Genomic DNA, 23,733 nt, shown 5'->3' with positions numbered 1-23,733 from the left:
TAAATTATATACGAGATGTTGGGAGTGCCCTTATGCCTGTACATCTGCATGAAGTAAATTTAAAGTCAGGGTTAGTTACAGGACTTGTTAAAGTAGGACTACAACCTAGCTTACCTGTGAAGGATATTTCTTTATTGTTAGGTAATGACTTGGCAGGTGGACAAGTTTCCTGAAGTGCATTTGACAATAAAATCAGAGGAACCACGGACGAATTCAAACACAGATTTCTCTTGTGTTGTAACTCGAGCTATGGCTAAAAAGTTTGATGTGCAGAATGAGGTTGTTACCCATGACTATTCAACTCAGGATTCGAGTTCTGAGGATGTGTCAGAAACTTTCTTACCTTCATTCTTTGAACAAGATTCTCAGAGTAAGTCTGGCCATGAAGATTTGTCTCTGTCTCGGAAGGAGATGATAGCAGAGCAGATTAGAGACCCTGAGATTATCAAATTAAAAGAACAAGTTCTTCCAGATGGTGAAATTGATAAGGTGCCAGTAAGATATTATTTTGAGAAAGGGGTATTGATGAGGAAGTGGACATCACCTACAATTCCTGCAAGTGATGAGTGGAATATTGTTCACCAGATAGTTGTTCCTAAAGTTTATTGAAATGAGGTTTTAACTTTTGCCCATAGTGTGCCCTTGGGTGGACATCAAGGGGTAAGGAAAACTGTGGACAAGATTTTAAAACATTTTTTCCGGCCTAGTTTAAGAAAAGATGTGGCGACGTTTTGCAGAACGTGTCATACTTGCCAAATTGTGGGTAAACCAAATCAGGTTACTCCAGTAGCTCCATTGCAACCTATTCCAGCATTTGGTGAACCGTTTTCCAAAATTATTATAGATTGTGTAGGTCTGGGATTTGATCGAGGTATTTAAAATGTTGAGAGGGATAGATAGAGTTGACGTGAATAGGCTGTTTCCATTGAGAGTAGGGGAGATTCAAACGAGAGGACATGATTTGAGAGTTAGGGGGCAAAAGTTTAAGGGAAACACGAGGGGGTATTTCTTTACTCAGAGAGTGATAGCTGTGTGGAATGAGCTTCCTGTAGAAGTAGTAGAGGCCAGTTCAGTTGTGTCGTTTAAGGTAAAATTGGATAGGTATATGGACAGGAAAGGAGTGGAAGGTTATGGGCTGAGTGCGGGTAGGTGGGACTAGGTGAGATTAAGAGTTCGGCACGGACTAGGAGGGCCGGAATGGCCTGTTTCTGTGCTGTGATTGTTATATGTTATATGTTATATACTGTTACCAAATACAAAAACTGGTTATCAGTACTTGCTGACTATCATGTGCACTGCGCCTAGGTTTCCACAGGCAGTACCACTTAGGAATATAACAACTAAAACTGTAATAAAGGCTCTTATAAAATTCTATACTTATTTTGGGTTGCCAAAGGAAATACAATCTGATCAAGGCAGTAATTTTATGTCTGGATTGTTTCAACAAATAGTTTATAAATTGGGAGCTAAACAAATCACTTTGGCTGAATACCATCCAGAATTGCAAGATGCCTTGGAGAGGTTACATTCTACCCTCAAGACTATGATTAGGACGTATTGTGTGGAAAATGAAAATGATTGGGATGAGGGTATACACTTACTTCTATTTGCAGTAAGGAAGTCGGTACAGGAATCATTAGGTTTCAGTCCATTTGAACTTGTATTTGGGCATAGAGTTAGAGGACCTTTGGCTTTATTAAAAGAACAATGGATTAATAAAGAGGTACACACTAATTTGTTTGACTAGGTTTTAAAATTTAAGGACAGATTACACAAAGCTTGTAGCTTAGCCATGGAAAATTTAAAATTGGCTCAGGAGAAAATGAAAACCTGGCACGATAAAGAAGCTAGGATGAGGACATTTAAGCCTGGAGATAAGGTGCTGGTTCTTTTCCCAGTGCAAACGAATCCTTTACAAGCTAAATTTCATGGTCTTTATGAAATTGTGTCTAAAATTAATGATGTGGATTACGTGATAAAAACTCCAGATCATAAAAGGCCAACACAACTTTGCCATATAAATATGATAAAACCATATTATGAGAAACGGTTTGCTACTGTGACTGCTGTGGTCAATAATAATGAGTCTGATCTCACTAGGAACATAATGGATGATTCATCTGAATCTCGTTCTAAACCCAACATTGTTTCTGTCAGATTAACAAACTCAACCATTCTGGAAAATATTAATGAAAAATTAGCACATTTACAGCCAGAGCAGAGGCAGCAGATGAATTTTTAAATATAAGGATTTGTTTCTAGACATTCCTAGAAGAACCACTGTAGCTTCACATGATGTAGATGTTGGAGATGCCAAACCCATCAAACAACATCCATATAGGATAAACATGGAAAAATGTGAACTTGCTGAGAAAGAAATTAAATATATGCTAGAGAATAATATTATTAGACCTTCTAATTTGAATTGGAGTTCACCTTGTGTTATGGTGCCTAAGTCAGATGGTAGTATTAGGTTTTGTACAGACTACAGGAAGGTGAATGCTGTGACGAAAACAGATGCATATCCAATTCCTCGAGTAGATGATTGTGTAGATAAAGTCAGAAAAGCAAAGTTCCTTACAAAGATTGATTTATTGAAAGGGTATTGGTGTGTTCCATTAACAGATAGAGGTAGAGAGATTTCTGCATTTGTAACTCCATCTGGGTTATATAAATATAATGTTCTTCCATTTGGAATGAAGAAATCCCCTAGGTATCCCAGGTACTTTCTAGCGGATGATTAACTCTGTGATTCAGGGATTGAAAGGTACAGATGCATATATTGACAATTTAGTTACAGGAAATAATACTTGGGAAGCACACATTACTGCGGTGGAGAAATTATTTGAAAGGCTTTCAAAAGCTAACTTAACTATTAACTTAGCTAAAAGTGAATTCGGACATGCCACTGTGACTTACCTTAGTTCTGTTGTAAATCCAGGATTGGTTAAGGAAAATGGTTAAGGAAATACATCAAACTCCAATTTAGTAACAAAAGGTTTAATGTTACAGGAGTACAATATTTTGATAACTCATATTAAAGGCAAAGATAATGTGATTGCTGATTGTCTATCTCGATGTTGAACATGCCATGTAATTTTTTTTATTGGAGTGATATCTTAACATTTGTAACACTCCTGTGTAATAATTCATAAGGTGCTGTATGATAATACTAGGTATACTGTGTATGTTGTAAATTTTATACATTTGCATTTTTTCTTTTGTAAATAGTTAATTGTTAAAATTTTGTTCAGGACAGACCAAAATTTTTTTTGGAGGGAGGTGTTACATACCCGTGGGTAGCTTGTGACTGTAACATGACTATGATGTAATTGAGGCTCTGCTGGTCATGATGTAATGGTCTTGTGATGGTGGAGTGATGTAATTTTCCCACCAGTGAGAGGTCATGTGATGGGTTTTTCAACAGGGTCTAAAAGGAGGAGACCCTCCCTGTGACACAGGTCAGTTTCGTGGCTTATGTCATCTGTGACTCCGTTCTGCTGCGTATTTGATTTTATGACACAGTTTCATTTTAAAAGTGGAGTTTTAATTTCTACTGTAAGAATCGTTGTGCCGGCAGTTCTGGAAATCATTGCCAGTCAAAGTCCTGTCGGAGAGTGAAGAATTATCGAAGTTTGGGAAGCTGAAGGATCGAGGAAAGTTGATGTTTGTCAGCGGTAAACAGGTTCGACCTTATTTAATCTTCGTACAAGGAGTTAGTAACCAGCAACCCAAGATAGCTCCTGCTTTGCTAAAAGAGCAGAAAGAGTTGGATGCAGATTTTCGCCAAAGAAAGGTCAGTGCCTTTAAGACGTTTTATTTCCTTCAATTGTAAATCCCTCGGCAAAGCTGGGATCAGCAGTAACGTCACGAAAGAGGATTTTATTACTTCAAGGAAAGTCCCTCCTAACTGATTGTAAATCATTTTGGATTTTTGCAATACTACTTTAAAGAACTGAGTTCGCATTTCTCACTTTAAAAACTGTTCGAGCTGCCGTATCGCAGCCAACTTCCGGTTAAGTTAGTCGTTTGTTTACTATAGGGTTTCTTTTAGCAGTGTTTAATAAATGTTCTATTTGTTATAAAAAACCTGTCTCAATTATATATTCATTGTTGTTGAATCATAACACTGTACTTATCTCTGCAACTGGAATCTTGACTTCCTAACTGGAAGACCACAACCTGTGCGAATTGGAAATAACATCTCCATCTCGCTGACAATCAACATTGGTGCACCACAGGGATGTGTGCCTAGCCCACCGCTCTACTCTCTCTACACCCATAACAGCTCAAGTACCATCTATAAATTTGCTGATGACACAATTATTCTTGGTAGAACTTCAGATGGTGATGAAAGGGAGTACAGGAGTGAGATATATCAGCTAGTGGAGAGGTGTCACAGCTACAACCTTGCACTCAACATCAGTAAGACCAGAGAACTGACTGTGGACTTCAGAAAGGGTATGATGAGGGAATGCACACCAGTACTCATAAAGGGATCAGAAGTGGAAATAGTGAGCAATTTCTGGTTGGCTGCCTGCGTCTAATGGTGTTCCACAGGGATCTGTGTTGGGAATTATTCTTTTTTTTTTACGTTATATGTCAATGATTTCAATGATGGAATTAATGGTTTTGTTGCAAAGTTTGCAGACAGTATGAAGATAGGTGGAGGGGCAGGTAGTTTGGAGGAAGTAGAGAGTCTACAGAAGGACTTAGATCAGGAGAAATGGTAAAGAAGCAGCAGATGGAATACAGTGTTGGGAACTGTAAGGCCATGCACTTTGGTAGAAGAAATTAAAGGAGTGACTATTTTCTAAATGGAGAGAAAATACAGAAAACTGAGGTGCAGAGGGACTTGGGAGTGCTTGTGCAGGATTTCTTAAAGGTTAATTTGCAGGTTGAGTCTGTGGTGAGGAAGGCAAATGCAATGTTAGCATTCATTTCAAGAGGACCAGAATATAAAAGCAAGGATTAATGTTGGGACTTGATAAAACATTGGTGAGGCCACACTTGGAGTATTGTGAGCAGTTTGGGGCTCCTTATCCAAGAAAGGATGTGCTGCCACTGGAGAGGTTTCAAAGGAGGTTCACGAAAATGATTCCAAGATTGAATGGTTTGTCACATGAAGAGCGTTTGATGGCTCTGGGCCTGTACTCACTAGTATTCAGAAGAATGAGCCATGACCTCGTTGAAACCTATCGAATGCCGAAAGGCCTTGATAGTGCGGATGTGGAGAGGATGTTTCCTATGGTAGGAGATTCTAGAACCAGAGGCCACCTCCTCAGAATAGAGGAGCGTCCTTTTAGAATGGATATGAGAAGGGATTTCTTCAGCCAGAGAGTGGTGAATCTGTGGAACTGGTTGCCACAGGCAGCTGTGGAGGCCACGTCATTATGTATACTTAAGGTAGAGGTTGATAGATTCTTGATTGGTCAGAGCACGAAGGGATACGGGGAGAAGGCAGGAGAGTTGGGCTGGGATTAAAAATGATCAGCCATGATGAAATGGGCTAAATGGTCTAATTCTACTCTTATATCTTATGGAAAGTGGTGTCACAGGTAGAAAGGGTCATAAAGAAAGCTTTTGGCACATTGGCCTTCATAAATCAATGTATTGAGCACAGGAGATGGGATGCTATGTTGAAGTTCTACAAGACAATGGTGAGGCCTAATTTGGAGTATTGTGTGGAATTTCAAAGATTTCAAAGGTACATTTAATGTCAGAGAGATGTATACAATATACATCCTGAAATGCTTTTTCTTCGCAAACATCCACAAAACCAGAGGAGTGCCCCAAAGAATGAATGACAGTTAAATATGAGAACTCAATATCTCCCCCAGCTCCCCTCCCTCCCACGTGCAAGCAATAATCCCCCACGCCTCCCTCCACCAGCAAAAAAACCATCGGCACCCACCTCCAAGCACTCGAGCGTGAGCAAGGCAACAGCAAAGGCACTGATTTGCAGTAACTCCAAAGACTACTTGTCCACCCAGCATTCGACATACCACAGGCGCTCTCTCTCCCTAATAAGGGAGAAAAAGGTGTCTCCGTTTCACAGCAAGAGGGGAGACAGAAAAAACAACTCGCTGGTTTATGATGTCAGAAGTCCATTGCATCACTTTTTCTGAGCTTTGTGTGCCCAAAGATCTCGGGTCTCTGGGCTCACAGCCTTAGATCTTCCATCTCTCATGACACACCAGTCTTCTGCTTGAACACCGACCTCCGATCACCCCCCCCCCACCCCCCCCACCACCCCGTCTCCAGAGCAATGAAAACTCGGTCCTCCAAAGGCGAGCAGAGCTGTCAGGCCGAGCCCTTGGCGTGCCGAGCAACAGCCAGTTGTGAAACCCCGAGAGCGGGACCCATTCCCACAAAGAACCGTAGTCAGCATGCAACTCCAGGTCGGGGTCTTCAAAAGAACCCTGAAAGGAAAAAATAGACATATTAGAGATGGAAATAGAGCTGTTTCCGAAAATGCAAGCAAAGGAGTCGCCGTTAGACCTCAAAGAACTTCGCCTTCTTTTGGTCACCACCCTACAGGAAAGATGTAAGTAAGGTTGAAAGAGAACAGAGACAATTTACAAGGATGTTGCCGGGTCTGGAGGACCTGAGTTATAAGGAAATATTGAATAGGTTAGGACTTTATTCCTTAGAACGTAGAGTACTAAGAGGAGATTTGATAGAGGTATTTAAAATTGTGAGGTGTATCAATAGGGTAAATGTTAGAAGGCTTTTTTCACTAAGGATGGGTGGGACTACAACCAGAGATTATGGGTTAAGAGTGAAAGGTGAAATGTTTAAGGTTTGTAAGAGTGTGAAATGAGCTACCAACACAAGTGGTGCTTGTGAGCTCACTTTCAATGTTTAACAGAAGTTTGGACAGGTACATAGATGGTAGGGGTATGAAGGGCTATGGCCCCAGTTCAAGTCGATGGGAGCAGGCAGTTTAAAAGGTTTCAGCGTGGACTAGATGGGCGAAATGGCCTTTTTCTGTATGGTACTTTTCTATGACTCTGTGACTCTAACCTTCCTTGCCAATGGTCTATCAAACGTAAAAACATTTAAGGTATTTCAATTCTTAAGTTGAAAATAATTTTGGAAATGAGTTTATTGTGAGCTGAGAGACACTGAAAAGACAGGGGGAAAAAAGTAGTGACGTTGTGTTCAGAAATCTGATGGCAGAGGGGAAGAAGCTGTTCCTGAATCATTGAGTGTGTGCCTTCAGGCTCCTGTACCTCCTTCCTGGTAGTAGCAATGAGAAGAGGGCATGTCCTGTGTGATGGGAGTCTTTAATGATGGATGCCGCCTTTTTGAGGCATCAGTCCTTGAAGATGTCCTGCTTGCTGGGGAGGCGTGTGCCCATGATGGAGCTGACTGAGTTCACAAACTTTCTGCTGCTTATTTCAATCCTGTGCAGTGGCCTCCAGCAACTCCCCTGCCCCATACCACCCGGGTAGAATGCTCTCCACTGTACATCTGTAGAAATTTGCGAGCGTCTTTGGTGACATACCAAATCTTCTCAAATTCCTGATGAAATAAAGCCACAGTCATGCATTCTTTGTAATTGCATCAATATGTTGGGCCCAAGATAGATCCTCAGAGATGTTGACACCCAGGAACTTGAAATGGTACTTGGATGCACATGATAAAATAGGCTGTAGTCAGCATGGTTTCCTGAAGAGAAAACCTTGCCTAACAATCTGTTGGAATATTTTGAAGAAATAACAAGCAAGATGGACAATGGCGAGGTGGCTGATGTTGTGTACTTGGATTTTCAGGCATTTGACAAGGTCCCATACATGAGCTGCTTAACAAGCCCGTGGTATTACAGGAAAGATTCTAGCATGGATAACACAGTGGCTGATGGTAAAGAGTAGGAATAAAGGGAGACTTTTCTGACTGGCTGCCGGTGACTAGTGGTGTTCCACAGGGGACTGTGTTGGGACAATTCTTTATACATTATATGTCAATAATTTGGATCGTGGAATTGATGGCTTTGTTGCAAAGTTTGCAAATGATATAAAGATAGTTAGAGAGATAGGTAGTTTTGAGGAAGTAGAGAGGCTACAGAAGAATTTAGACAGATTAGGAGAATGGGCAAAGAAATGGCAGATGGACTCCAGGGTGTAAGGTCATGTTCTTTACTACAAGAAATGAAAAGGTTGACTATTTTCTAAGTAGAGGAAAAATACAAAAAAACTGGAGCACAGATATTCTTGGGAGTATCTGTGCAGGATTTCCGGAAGGTTAGTTTGCAGGTTGAGTCTGTGGTGAGGAAGGCAAATGCACCGTTAGCATTCATTTCAAGAGGGCTAGAATATAAAAGCAAGTATGTAATGTTGAGACTTTATAAAGCACTGGTGAGGCCTCACTTGGAGTATTGTGAACATTTTTGAGCTCCTCATCCAAGAATGTTTATGCTGAAGCTGGAGAGGGCTCAAAGGAGGATCATGAAAATGATTCCAGGATGGAATGGCTTGTCATATGAAGAGCATTTGATGACTCATGGCCTGTATTCACTGGATTTCAGAAGAATGAGGGGGGGCCTCATTGAAACCTTTCAGATGGTGAAAGGCCTCAATAGAGTGGATTGGAGAGGATGGTTCCTATGGTGGAAGAGTCTAAAACCAGAGGGGACACCTCAGAATAGAGGGGCGTCCTTTTAGAATGGAGATGAAGAGGGATATCTTTAGCCAGAGAGTGGTGAATCTGTGGAATTCTTTACCACAGACAGCTGTGAAGGTCAAATCTTTATGTATATTTAAGGCAGAAGTTGATAGATTCTTGACTGGTTAGGGCATGAAGGGATTTGGGGAGAAGGCAGGTGATTGGGGCTGAGGGGAAAATTGGATCAGCCATGACAAAATGGTGGAGCAGACTTGATGGGCCAAATGGCCTAATTCTGCTCCCATATCTTATTTTATGGTAAATTGGTCACCCTTTCCACTTGTGATCCCTCAGTGAAGACGGGTGTGTGTGTGCGTGCCCTCATCTTACCCTTTCTGAAGTCCACAATCAATTCTGATGTTGAACATACGAGTGTCGCTGTGACACCACTCAACCAGCTGATCTTCCCACTTTTGTTCACCTTCTCGTCACCACCTGAAATTCTGCCAACATTAGTTGTGTCAAATAGTAGTTATAGTTCAAGTTCAAGTTTAATTATCATTCAGCTATATATGAATACCCATGAATACAGCCAAACAAAACAACGTTACTCCGGGGTCAAGGTGCAAAACACAGTACCAACTGTCATACACAGCACAAAGCACACGTGGTACCTCATAAAGACAAGAAAGTCTGGAAATCCAGAGTAACACACTCAGAACGGTGGGGGATCTCAGCCGGTCAGGCATCACCTATGGAAATGGATAAACAGTCGACATTGCGGGCCGAGTCCCTCCTTCAAGACAAATAACACAAAAGATAACAAGTAAAATATACAGTCTCAAGAAAGGATATATTACAGCCGAAGTCCCTGAGTGACATGACCTGCAGATTGCTGGTGCACGGGTGTTATCGGCAAGAACAAGCAGCCCTCAGCAATCTGCAGACGAACCTGTGCCTGTAGTTCCATTCAGGATAGATGCTGCTCTTCAGCCTGGTGGTACATGGTCTCCAGCTTTGCATTCTTGGATTAATGGAAGGGGCAGAATGAGAATGACAGGGATGGGAGGGGTCTTTCATTCATCATCATCATGTGCCGTGTCGTATGATGTGGGCGATCGTGGTTTTTCCATGACCATGATTGTTCTTGGCAAATTTTTCTACAGAAGTGGTTTGCCATTGCCTTCTCCTGGGCAGTGTCTTTACAAGACGGGTGACCACAGCCATTATCAATATTCTTCAGAGATTGTCTGCCTGGTGTCAGTGGTCACGCAGCCAGGACTTCTGATCTGCACCAGCTGCTCATACAACCATCCACTACCTGCTCCCGTGGATTCACGTCGCCTTGATCAGGGGCTAAGCAGGTGCTACACCTTGCCCAAAAGTAACCTGCAGGCTGGCGGAGGGAAGGAGCGTCTTACACCTCCTTCGGTAGAGACATATCTCCACCCCCACTGCACAGGCCTTTCACTATGACAGCTGACTTAAAATACCTTTGCTGCTCATAAAGGTAAAAGAGATGGAAATGAAATATTCCACACCCACCTGGTCTTTGCACCAGGTCCGATAAATAAACTGGAAAAATTCCAGATTCTGGTACCCCTCACTCCACAAAGGTACCTCTTTTCAAGCAGTTCTTTGGGATTAAGGGATCTCAATTCCATTCTCGTTCTGCGGGTGACTGAGGAGGTTGAAAAATCCTCTGTGGGGTCTGCAGATGCTATGACAGGCGGGGCAGGAAGTGTCTGACAGGGCAGTACGTAAGGTTTTAAGGCAGAGGTAGAGATAAGAATAGATATTAATTTATTTCTGTTTGTGGAATCTCACTGGACATTAAGTATCCTTGCCTTTGCAATATTGAGAAAGCTTCAAAAATTGGCCAGTCAGGCAGCATTTTTGGAGGTGAGGAATAGAGTTAATGTTTCAAAGGCAGGAAAAATTGAAAGGGAATATCTCAGAACCAGAACCCAGTTTAATACCACTGGCATATGTTGTGAGATTTATCTGTGATCAAGTATAGAAAGGACAATAGAATTCAAAGGCAAAAGGAGATGGTAATTAGTTAAGTTACAAAATGGGCCTTGCAGAAACCTCAATGAGCTAGCAGAATCTAAACAAATACCTGCTAGCTAAAGAAGTAGTGAGCCTGGTTATGATTTGAAGTTTCACTGAACACCTACGCTCGGTCTGCCAGAGAAAGCAGGATCTCCCAGTGGCCACACATTTTAATTCCACGTCCCATTCCCATTCTGATATGTCTATCCAGAGCCTCCTCTACTGTCAAGATGAATCCACACTGAGGTTGGAGGAACAACACCTTATATACCGGCTGGGTAGCCTCCAACCTGATGGCATGAACATTGACTTCTCTAACCTCCGTTAATGCCCCTCCTCCCCTTCTTACCCCATCCCTGACATATTTAGTTGTTTGTTTTTTTTCTCTCTCTCTGCCCATCAACCTGCTGGTGCTCCCCCCCCCCCTTTCTTTCTCCCGAGGCCTCCCGTCCCATGATCCTTTCCCTCCTCCAGCTCTGTATCACTTTCGCCAATCACCTTTCCAGCTCTTAGCTTCATCCCACCCCCTCCGGTCTTCTCCTATCATTTCGCATTTCCCCCTCCCCCCCCCCCACTACTTTCAAATTTCTTACTATCTCTCCTTTCAGTTAGTCCTGACGAAGGGTCTCGGCCCAAAACGTCGACAGTGCTCCTCCTTATAGATGCTGCCTGGCCTGCTGTGTTCCACCAGCATTTTGTGTGTGTTGTTTGAATTTCCAGCATCTGCACATTTCCTCGTGTTTGTGGGATTCTCAATGATGCACCATCAATAACTCACTCTGAGACGTAAGAAACGAGATATCGGCTTTTATTGACTGGAAGAATGAACAACACTACATCCTGGAGAATGATGCCGGGCTCAGGCCTCAATCGCCTTTATACAGGGGTCTGTGGGAGGAGCCACAGGAGCAGTCAGCAGGGGGTCTGTGGGAGGAGCCACAGGAGCAGTCCAGACAGGTATATGTAGTTCACCACACTCAACCTGAACATCAACCACCCCTCAGTTTCCACAGCCGCTGCTGGACCCACCGAGTTCCTCCAGCAGCTTATTCTGTTGCCCAAGTTTGAGCTGATAATGTCACAATGACAAAACCAAACTGAGAAAGTTAACAAGTACGCTCTGAGACTTTTAATTCACTTGGCACCTGACCAGCACTACTCAGGAGGAAGACAGGTCAAACCTGATAATTTGTTTGCAAATAATAACTTCCAGTTTTATGGTTGATTTATATTTTCTTGTAAATGCTGCTTATGTGCCTGTAATACTGCTGTAAATAGGTTTTTAATCGCACTTGTGTACAAATTTACTTGTGCATATCGCAATTAAGTCAACTGTGACTTGTAAGTTACTTTCCCAGCTGGAAAAAAAATTAATAACTGTTCAATTATTTTAAAGAGATGTTATGACTTACTTTGCCCCAGAACTTTTCCTGGAGTTAACCAAAGCAACTGAACATTTCAATAAGTATGATCCAAAGAACACAACAACATAATTTCACTCTCTCAGTAACAAAACCACAATTTGATTAAGATAGGGGCAGAATCCAGTTCATGAAATTTTAATTACAAAGAAAAAAAATGTATTTTTTGCCCGTGCATTGAAATGCAATGTTTCAGCATTTCAAGAGCTCCTCGTCTCTTCTCCAACAGCGCCTCCCGCAGGCGATGGACAAGAAACTCTTCTGCTCTCAGCGGCCGCAGCGCCCCAAGCAGGTGGGGAGGACCAGTCTCCGAGCTCCAGCGCCCTAGGCAGGTGAGGAGGACCAGTCGCCGAAATCCGCGCTCCAGGCAGGTGGAGAGGAGCAGTCGCCAAACTGCAGCGCCCCCGGCAGGTGGGGAGGAGCAGTCGCCGAACTGCAGCGCCTCCGGCAGGTGGGGAGGACTCCTCCATTTCCTGACCGTGCGCCCCTCGCCGTGACTGTCCCCTTCCGTCGGAGCCTGAAGCTCTTCCGGGTTGTTGTTTGGAGTCGGAGCCCCGCAATGTCCACGGAATCAGTGAAGAAAAGGAAAACCAAAGTAATCCGGAGCGAGGGCGGCCCCGTGGAGAAGGAACCCAGGAAGGGTCGAGGTGATGGCGACCAGGTGGGCAGAGCAGGCGGCAGCGGGGCCTGGGGCTCCGGACGGACGGAATCTGCAGGAGAGCGGTAAACGCTGTCCATTCGGTCACAGGCTTCCTTCCACCCTGTCCACCTTCCTTGGGTGCCTCAGGAAATCTAACAGTATTGTTAAAAATGCCTGCCACCCTGGCTATTCCTTTGTCCTCTCCCCTAGAATTGAACAGTACAGTAGGAGCTCTTCAGCCCACCTTTCAACCTACTCCACGATCAATCTAACCCTCCTCTCCCCCACAGCCATAACCCCTTCCCCGTATTATTCTTACACCCTTGTGCCTATCCAAGACTCTTTTAAATGTCCCCAGGGTATCAGTCTCGACCAGCACCCCTGGCATTGCGTTACCGGCACTTAGCATTGTTTAAAAAATGCGCTACCTCTGACATCTCCCCTAAACTGTCTTCCACTCACCTTAAAAGGATGTGATCTGGTGTTAGCCCATTGCTACCCTGGAAAATGGGTACAAGCTGTTCACCTTGTCTAGGTCTTTATTATCTTACAGCTCCATCTAGTCCATGCTGCATCCTGGTATAATGCTCTTCTGCACCTTCTGTAAAACTTTCACATCCTTCCTATAATGAGGCAACTAGAGCTGAACACAGTATTCCAAATGTGGTCCAACTAGAGTTTTACAGAGCTGCAGCATTACCTCAATGAAGGACCATACACCATATTCTTTCTTATCCTAATTGGGGTTTGACCTAATTGAAACGTATCAAATGCTGAAAGGTCTCGATGAGTGGATGTGGAGAGGATGTTTCCTATAGTCGGAGACTCTGGAACCAGAGCCCACTTCCTCAAGAGTAGAGGGCTGAACATTTAGAATGGCGATGAGGAGGAATTTCTTTAGCCAGAGAGAGGTGAATCTGTGGAATTCATTTTCACAGGCAGGTATAGAGGCCAAGCTTTTATGTATATTTAAGGCAAAAGTTGGTAGTATCTTGATTGGTCAGGGCATGAAGGGATACGGGGAGAAGGCAGGAGATTGGAGCTGAGACGATTAATGGATCAGCCACGACGAAACGGCAGAGTAGACTCAATGGGCCAAATGTCCTGATGCTGTTCCTATACCTTATGGTCTTAACCACCCTATCAACTTGCATGGCACTTTGTGGACTTAGATCCCTGTCTTCCTCCACATTGCTAAGAATCCTGGCATTAACCTTGTACACTGCTTTCAAGTTCGATCTCCCAACATGTGTCACTTCATAGTTTTCCATCTTGAACTCCATCCGCCACTTCTCTGCCCTCACTCTGCATCCTGTCTCAATCTCGTTTTAACCTACAATAACGGCAACACCTCCAACCTTCGTGTCATCTGTCAACATACTTACCCACCCCTCCAATTCCTCATGCAAGTCATTTGTAAAAATCAGAGCAGGAGGACCCAGAACAGATCCCTGCAGAACACTAGTAGTCACTAGGCAGAATACACTACATCTACTCCCATGCTCTGTGTCTTTCAGCAAGCCAATTTCAAATCCACAAAGCCAAGTTTCCGTGCCTTATGACTTTCTGGACAAGTCAACTGTGGGGAACTTTGTCAAACACCTTACTAAAATAAATATCTACCTCATGCACTGCTTTTATCAGTTTTGCCACCTCCTCAAAAAACTCAATTCTCTTAAGGAGGCATGAGAAGATACTTACTGCCCATTACACCACTGGCGTTTAGGGCAGCAATCAAGGTCCTCCATCTCTGGTGGTGTTCAGGGCTTCCTTCATCGTGTCAGTAGCTTCCCGTCAGTTTTCACTACTGTCAGTCACACGAGTCCCAGGTGGAGACTCAGGAATACCATCGCTCTCAGATGTAGAAGGATTCTTCATTGCTGTTTCCATAACAGTTTTGTTTTACCAGTCAGGGTTGTTAGCCCTGAGCTGAAACCCCAGACCTGGAAGACGAGTGGACCACTCTTCATCTGGCCTCTGCCCTTTGACCTGTTTGGCATGTGGGACCCTTCCAAGAGACAAAGCATAAAGCCCTGACTCCAGCCAGCATAGCTCTCCAGGTCATTGTGGCACGCAAGCCTCCAAACATAATGGCAAGACTGTGGTCCTCTTGGAGGATGAGAAGGTACAGGAGTTTAAAGGTGGGATAACAGACTCAAGAGCATCTTCTTCACTGCTATCTAAACTAATCACCTCTTCCACCTCCCCTTCCTGGGGATGCTGCTGCATTCTCTGAGTCTTAAGTCTGCTTCTCGTAGTTATTATCATCACCTTAGCGTTTCTATTTAAACTGCTTCCGATTGCACTATTGTTTAGCATTTGTTCGTGGTGGGAAACTTTGTTACATGGTGTGAGAAGAATCATCTGCAGCTTAATGTGAAGAAGACTAAGGAGCTGGTGGTGGACCTGAGGAGGGCTCAGGCACCGGTGACCCCTGTTTCCATCCAAGGGGTCAGTGTGGACATGGTGGAGGATTACAAATACCTGGGGATACGAATTGACAATAAACTGGACTGGTCAAAGAACACTGAGGCTGTCTACAAGAAGGATCAGAGCCGTCTCTATTTCCTGAGGAGACTGAGGTCCTTTAACATTTGCTGGACGAAGCTGAGGATGTTCTACGAGTCTCTGGTGGCCAGTGCTATCATGTTTGCTGTTGTGTGCTGGGGCAGCAGGCTGAGGGTAGCAGACACCAACAGAATCAACAAACTCATTCGTAAGGCCAGTGATGTTGTGGGGGTGGAACTGGACTCTCTGACGGTGGTGTCTGAAAGAGGATGCTGTCCAAGTTGCATGCCATCTTGGACAATGTCTCCCATCCACTCCATAATGTACTGGTTAGGCACAGGAGTACATTCAGCCAGAGACTCATTCCACGGAGATGCAACACTGAGCGTCATAGGAAGTCATTCCTGCCTGTGGCCATCAAACTTTACAACTCCTCCCTCGGAATGTCAGACACCCTGAGCCAGTAGACTGGTCCTGGACTTATTTTCACTTGGTATAATTTACTTATTATTTAATTATTTATAGTTTTATATTGCTATATTTCTGCACTATTCTTGGTTGGTGCGACTGTAATGAAACCCAATTTCCCTCGGGATCAATAAAGTATGTCTATCTGTCTGTATTTATTATTACCGTTTATACTGTTTACTTTGCAAGCTTCCCGCAAAGAAGAATTTTCATGCACACTGGTGAATCTGTCAATAAATTAATCTACTGCTCCTTTTATTTTTAAGCTCTACCCATATGGCCTCATTTGAAGTCTTTTAGGATATTGTCCCTCAATACTACCTCCCCCCAACCCTTCTGCTATAATCTTCAATATTGTCAAAGTTCAAAGTACGTTTATTGTCAACGTACATGTACGTTATACAACCTTGAGATTCGTCTCCTTACAGCCAGCCACAAAACAAAAAACCCATAAAAAATGACAAACGTACAGAAAGAGTGAGAATAAAACTGAACTGTGCAAACAATTAAAGTAAGCAAACAGCATCGAAAACGAAGATGAGTCCTCAGACACAAAGCCCCGAGCAGGCCCACAGCCTCAGCTCAGTGCATAGTAAACGTCACGGAGCTCACAGACACGAAGCCCGGAGCAGACCCACAGCCTCAGCTCAGTGCAGCAAAGTAAATGTCGCAGAGCACCAAGCAGAACTGGCCAGATCCTTGCCTCTGGTCCCAACACCCTACCTTTTTAATTCATCTGGCCCGGCGTTTGAATAGTCCGAACACAGGGTCGTTCCTCGCCCTGGGCCCTGGACCCCACGCCACGTTTCAGCCCATACCCAACCTTTCCAGATCATCTGCAGATTTACTAACCCACGGTCAATTCCTCATCCAAGTCATTTATAAACATCACACAGAGCGGGTTCCCACAACAGATCCTACAGAACACTATTAAGATCCACAGGGTCAAGCAGCAAGATCTGTCATCCCAGCTGTCTAGTATTTAGTACCTGCACGTTGTTAATTCCTGTCAAAAGTTATTGTGCTTATTCAGTTAAATTGATGTGCTCGCCTGCATCAAATCTGTTGTCTCACCAGACACTATTGACTGGAATACTGAAATGCATGTTTGTTTTAGGAGAACCGATCTTATAGTGAGGAAACAGAGGTGGAGACGAGAGACCCTGCCAAAGACTACGATCTCTACAAGAAAACATGTGAAGACCTTCAAAGGTTGATGGCTGAGATTCATGAGCTGAAGAGTAAAGGAGGGAAAGATGCTGTAAGTATCCGGTGGCACTAAGTAAGAATAATTTTTTTAAATATTGAAGGTCTGCCGAATGTGTGCCTGCTATCTGTAGCTCCACATCTTCGACCCTAGACGAGTACAGTTAGTGTTGCTTGTATGAGGGAAGTGGTTTGTGTTCTTATGTAGAGACCTCAAGCATTCGCTGTACCAAGGAGTGCAGGTCCCTCAATTAATCTTGGTTCCTGTGATGAACTGTAATTGTGTGTAAGGACAAAGAAATGGAGGTTGATGAGACAGTCTAATGTAGTCAGGTTTACTCTGCGAAGGATGTATTAATTAAAGTGAAGGTAAAAAAAGCAAAAAATTTCCTCTTCAGTCCTGAAGATGGGTCTCAGCCCGAAACATCGACTGTTTACTCTTTTTCATAGATGCTCCCTGACCTACTGAGTTCCTCCAGCATTTTGTGTGTGTTGCTTTGGATTTCCAGCATCTGCAGAATCTCCTGTGTTTAAAAAAAAAACGAAATTGCTGAAACTTGATTTGTGACCTTTTAAGTAAGGATTAAGCAGTCTGATCATTAACCGAGCAGAGCTTGTCAATTTTATCAATGTTGCCTCTAACTTCTTCCCTACCCTTAAATGCACTTAGTCCGTCTCTGGCACCTCCCTCCCCTTTATTGATTTCTCTGCCTCCATCTCTGGAGAGAAACTGTCAAACGACTTCTTTTATAAACCTGCTGATTCCCACAGCCATCTGGACTCTACCTCTTCCCACCCTATCTCCTGTAAAGACACTGTTCCCTTTTCTCAGTTTCTTCACCTCTGCCGTATCTGTTCCCAGCACACAGCTTTCCATTCCAGGACATCAGAGATGTCTTTCTTCCTTCAAAGAATGGGGTTTCCCTTCCTCCACCATTGATGCTGCCCTCACCCGCATCTCTTCCACTTTCTGTACATCCATGCTTACCCTACGTTTTCCCACTGTCACAATAGTGATAGACTCCCTCTTGTCCTTACCTACCACCCCATCAGCCTCTGTGTTCGATGCATTATCTTCCACAGCTTCCGCCATCTCCAAAGGGATCCTACCCCTAAACACATCTTTACCTCTCCCCCACCCTCCCACGGCTTTCAGCAGGGGTTGCCCCTTCAATGATTACCTTGTCCATTCATCCCAACCAAACTGCTTTCCCTACTGTCACTTACCCCTGCAAGCGGCCCGAGTGTAACACCTGTCCGTCGATCTCCTCCCTCGCCTCCATTCAGGACCCCAAACAGCCCTTCCAGGAGAGGCAGCACTTCACCTGCAAATCTGCTGGGGTCACCTTTGTGGTCCGGTACTCCCGATGTGGTCTCCAAAACATTGGTGAGACCCGTCGTAAATTGAGGTACCGCTTTGTTGAGCACCTCTGCACCATCCGCCACAAATGGGACTTCCTGGTGGCCAAATATTTTAATTGAAATTCCCATTTCTATTCCATCGTGTCAAACCATGGCTTTCTCTTGTGCCAAGATGAGGCCACCATCAGGGTGGAGGAGTGTACATTCCATCTGGGTACCCTCCAGCCTCATAGTATGAATATCAATTTCTCCTTCCGATGAACAAAATTTCCCTTCCCTCTGCTTCCTCTATTCCCTACTCAGACCTTCCACTTCTTCTCACCTGCCTATTACTTCCCCCCACCCCCACCCCCGGGATCTCTTCCCCCGTCCCATTCTCCGCTCCTGTCAGATTCTTCCTGCTCCAGCCATTGGCCTTTCCCACCCACCTGGCTTCACCTGTCATCTTTCAGCCAGCCTCCTACCCCTCAATTGTTTAATTCAGGCAGTTTCCTCTCTGTTCCCACCTCCCCCCCCCCCCCCCCCCCCCAAAGTCCTGATGAAGGGTCTCTGCTTGAAACTTTGACTATTCTGCCTGGCCTGCTGAGTTCTTCCAGCATTTTGTCTGTGTTGCTTCAGTTCTCGTGTGTTCTTTCGCAGGCAGCAGAGATTGAAGAGCGGCGGATCCAAAGTTGCATTCACTTCATGACTCTAAAGAAGCTAAACCGCTTGGCTCACATCAGATTAAAAAAAGGCCGCGATCAAACACATGAGGTAAATACTGTGAACATGAAGATGGGAAGGAGTGGGACAGAATAAATATCAGTTAATGGGAACGTTTGCTTTATTTTTATAGTGTGTTGCAAAGTTGTCTGTCAGGCCTCTATCAGTCAGAGTTGGCCATGGATGTTGCGTCCCAGCTGAATAGATACACAATAGCAGGCCATTCTAGATTGGGTATTGAGCAATGAGGAAGGGTTAGTTAGCAATTTGTCACGCGAAGCCCCTTGGGTAAGAGTGACCATAATATGGTGGAATTCTTCATTAAGATGGAGAGTGACATAGTTAATTCAGAAACTAAGGTTCTGAACTTAAAGAAGGGTAACTTTGAAGGTATGAGACGTGAATTAGCTAAGATAGACTGGCAAATGATCTTAAAGGGTTGACAGTGGACATGCAATGGCAAGCATTTAAAGATCGCATAGATGAACTACAACAATTGTTCATCCCAGTTTGGCAAAAGAATAAACCAGGGAAAGTAGTGCACCCGTGGCTGACAAGGGAAATTAGGAATAGTATCAAGTCCAAAGAAGAAACATATAAATTAGCAAAAAAAAAGTGGCACACCTGAGGACTGGGAGAAATTCAGAGACCAGCAGAGGAGGACAAAGGGCTTAATTAGGAAAGGGAAAAAAGATTATGAGAGAAAGCTGGCGGAGAACATAAAATCTGACTGTAAAAGCTTTTATAGATATGTGAAAAGAAAAAGATTGGTCAAGACAAATGTAGGTCCTTTACAGTCAGAAACAGGTGAATTGATCATAGGGAACAAAGACATGGCAGACCAATTGAATAACTACTTTGGTTCTGTCTTCACTAAGGAGGACATAAATAATCTTCCAGAAATAGTAAGGGACCGAGGGTCTAGTGAGATGGAGGAACTGAGGGAAATACATGTTAGTAGGGAAGTGGTGTTAGGTAAATTGAAGGGATTAAAGGCAGATAAATCCCCAGGGCCAGATGGTCTGCATTCCAGAGTGCTTAAGGAAGTAGCCCAAGAAATAGTGGATGCATTAGTGATAATTTTTCAAAACTCCTTAGATTCTGGATTAGTTCCTGAGGATTGGAGGGTGGCTAATGTAACCCCACTTTTTAAAAAAGGAGGGAGAGGGAGAGAGAAACCGGGGAATTATAGACCAGTTAGTCTGACATCGGTGGTGGGGAAAATGCTAGAATCGGTTATCAAAGATGTGATAACAGCACATTTGGAAAGAGGTGAAATCATCGGACAAAGTCAGCATGGATTTGTAAAAGGAAAATCATGTCTGACGAATCTTATAGAATTTTTTGAAGATGTTACTAGTAGAGTGGATAGGGGAGAACCAGTGAATGTGGTATATTTAGATTTTCAAAAGGCTTTTGACAAGGTCCCACACAGGAGATTAGTGTGCAAACTTAAAGCACCCGGTTAGAATTGGTTGGCAGACAGGAAGCAAAGAGTGGGAGTAAATGGGACCTTTTCAGAATGGCAGGCAGTGACTAGTGGGGTACCGCAAGATTCAGTGCTGGGATCCCAGTTGTTTACAATATATATTAATGACTTAGACGAGGGAATTAAATGCAGCATCTCCAAGTTTGCGGATGACACGAAGCTGGGCGGCGGTGTTAGCTGTGAGGAAGATGCTAAGAGGATGCAGGGTGACTTGGATAGGTTAGGTGAGTGGGCAAATTCATGGCAGATGCAATTTAATGTGGATAAATGTGAGGTTATACACTTTGGTTGCAAGAACAGGAAAGCAGATTATTATCTGAACAGTGGCAGATTAGGAAAAGGGGAGATGCAACGAGACCTGGGTGTCATTGTACACCAGTCATTGAAGGTGGGCATGCAGGTACAGCAGGCGGTGAAAAAAGCAAATGGTATGTTGACATTCATAGCAAAAGGATTTGAGTACAGGAGCAGTGAGGTTCTACTGCAGTTGTACAAGGCCTTGGTGAGACTGCACCTAGAATATTGTGTACAGTTTTGGTCCCCTAATCTGAGGAAAGACATTCTTGCCATAGAGGGAGTACAGAGAAGGTTCACCAGATTGATTCCTGGGATGGCAGAACTTTCATATGAAGAAAGACTGGATCGACTAGGCTTATACTCACTGGAATTTAGATTGAGGGGGGATCTTATTGAAACGTATAAAATTCTAAAGGGATTGGACAGGCTAGATGCAGGAAGATTGTTTCCGATGTTGGGGAAGTCCAGAACGAGGGGTCACAGTTTAAGGATAAAGGGGAAGCCTTTTAGGACCGAGATGAGGAAAAACTTCACACAGAGAATGGTGAATCTGTGGAATTCTCTGCCACAGGAAACAGTTGAGGCCAGTTCATTGGCTATATTTAAAAGGGAGTTAGATAAAAGGGATCAGGGGGTATGGAGAGAAAGCAGGTACAGGGTTCTGAGTTGGATGATCAGCCATGATCATACTGAATGGTGGTGCAGGCTCAAAGGGCTGAATGGCCTACTCCTGCACCTATTTTCTATGTTTCTACAAGCCTGGGTAGTACGATATGGAGAGCAAGCTGTTCCCCATGCAGCAAGCTCCCCCTCTCCACACCGCTGATGAACCCAAAGGAATGGCAAAAACCAATACAGTTTGGCAGGTGTTGCCAGTCAGCACTGTACTCTATATAGGATTGTATTAGGGACTCCAGCTCTGGATTTTTCCCTCGGGGTTTACTCCCGAAGCTTTCCTCGTACGTGGGTGTAAACGCAAGGCAGCGGAGGTTTGAGATCAGAGTCTCCTTCTACTTGATGAGCTACCAACCATGGCTGACGAGCCCGATCTGCCCGAAGCGACTGGTTTTGAGGCGTCAGTAACCTGCCCTGCCTTTGCCCCTTCTCCTGTCAGTAGAAACAGTTCTGCTGGGCATAGTAGCTAAGCCACATGTTGTTGTCTAAGCCACAACTTGGTTGTCAGAGGCTATTTGAGGTGCACGCTATTGGGGGCATTTAATAGGTAGTGGGAGCTTATCCCCATTACCACCCCTGGCTATAACAACCTTAAGGAACCTGAAAAATTGCATGAAAGTAATTTACTCTTCCATCATATTAATTTCAAGCCAATTTGCTTTGAACCAGTAAAATAGTATCACTCTTCCATACATTTAGGTGTTCTTCTGCCTGGTGTTAACTTACTTAAGTCCAACATCCCTACTGAGGCTTTGGGCCTCTGTCCTGGGCCAGTCTTTAAAGTTGTCTCCAGATGCAGCTTGGTGTCTTCTAAGCAAAGATCCTTCCTCTCCCAGCGATGAGGTCTGTTGGTGTTTCTGTAGCTCTGGGTTTTTATGGGATTGGGTTGCTAGCCCCATGACAAAGGGATGGCAAACCCCCATTGTAAAATCATAAATGCAAAAGATGCTGCAAATCTTGAACAACATACGCAATGCTGGAGAAACTCAGCAAGCCAGCAGCATCTACGGAGGGGAATAAACAGTTGATGTTTTGGGCCGAGACCCTTCATTAGCATTGATCCTGATGAAAGGTCTCAACCCGAAACACCGACTGTTTATTCCCATCCATAGATGCTGCTTGACTTGCTGAGTTTCTCCGGCATTTTGTCTGCATTGTAAAGTGATCATTTTTGAAGTAGTAATGTAAATGAGTTTGTTTCGGATATTAGAGGTGCAAGCTGTCTTACAGGCCAAACAGAAGGTGGATGCTCTTCATCTTCAACTTCAGAATCTTCTGTATGAGGTGATGCATCTTCAAAAAGAAATCACAAAGTGCTTGGAATTCAAGTGAGTTTCCCCTTTCATTTCTAATATTCTGGTATTTGGTTTTATTGAAATCGCTTAACTTGCTTTAGTGATGTTGTCAATTCCAAGTAAGATATTTAAAATCTGGTAATTAAGTGTGGTATAACAGAAGCTGAAGTATTACTTAGTGAATTGGTAACAAATAGCTTCAATTCTATGGTAATCCACTTGATAGAAGAAGAGAAAATTCTGAAAATACCTGGTAGATCAATCCATATATTTGAAAGAGAGAGAGAGAGACAAAGTTAACATCTTAATTCACTGACTTTCAGTGCATGATCTTGTGTATTTCACCCTTGTTCGGTGTAATTTAAGACTATTATTAAGCTAGATGGATGATAATTGAAACTTTTACAGCCTTGTAAAGTCTGGTACTCCCGAGGCGGCCTCCCCTACATTGGTGAAACCCATTGTAAATTGTGAAACCACCTCATCGAGCACTTCCGCCTCCATCTGCCACAAGAGGAACTCCACAATGGCCAAAACATTTTAATTCCCATTCCCGTTCCAACGTGTTGGTCCTCAGGGTGGAGGTGCAACACCTTATATTCCATCTGTGTAGCCTTCAACCTGATGGTATGAATATCGATTTCTCCTTCCAGTTAAACAAACACACCCCCACCGCCACCTCCTGCTGCCCCTCCCCATTCCACAGTCTGACCTTTTACCTCTTCTCATCTGCCTATTACTTCCCCCTGGGTCCCCTCCTCCTTTTGTTCACTCTCCTCTCCTATCAGATTCCTTCTTCACCTATCACCTTCCAGCTAGAGTACTTCCCCTCCCCCTCAACCTTTTTATCCTGGCTTCTTCCCCCTCCTTTTAGGGTCCTGAAGAAGGTTCTGGGACCAAACATTGGCTATTTATTCATTTCTATAGACGCTGCCTGACCTGCTGAGTTGCTCCAGCATTTTGTGTGTGTCGCTTTATACAGTTAAGAGTCACGCATCTATTACCTAT

At 43.8% G+C, this 23,733-nt stretch overlaps 1 protein-coding gene across 2 annotated transcripts in view; it reads left to right on the top strand.

Moving 5' to 3' along the window:
• The first annotated feature begins 12,573 nt into the window (after positions 1–12,573).
• thoc5 (THO complex 5) overlaps positions 12,574–23,733 on the top strand; it is a 54,844-nt gene continuing 43,684 nt past the window's right edge. For both annotated transcript variants that reach the window (XM_073065718.1, XM_073065717.1), the window contains exons 1-4: positions 12,574–12,744; positions 16,817–16,960; positions 18,907–19,020; positions 22,661–22,758. In XM_073065718.1, the coding sequence (XP_072921819.1) occupies positions 12,643–12,744; positions 16,817–16,960; positions 18,907–19,020; positions 22,661–22,758 (458 nt within the window). In that variant the 5' untranslated portion in view covers positions 12,574–12,642. The remainder of the gene's footprint in view (positions 12,745–16,816; positions 16,961–18,906; positions 19,021–22,660; positions 22,759–23,733) is intronic.

The sequence above is a fragment of the Hemitrygon akajei genome, chromosome 14 (assembly GCF_048418815.1).
Source record: "Hemitrygon akajei chromosome 14, sHemAka1.3, whole genome shotgun sequence".
Classification (NCBI taxonomy): Eukaryota; Metazoa; Chordata; class Chondrichthyes; order Myliobatiformes; family Dasyatidae; genus Hemitrygon; species Hemitrygon akajei.
The sequence above is the reverse complement of the archived record's forward strand: the minus strand, read 5'-3'. Positions and strand labels throughout refer to the sequence as shown.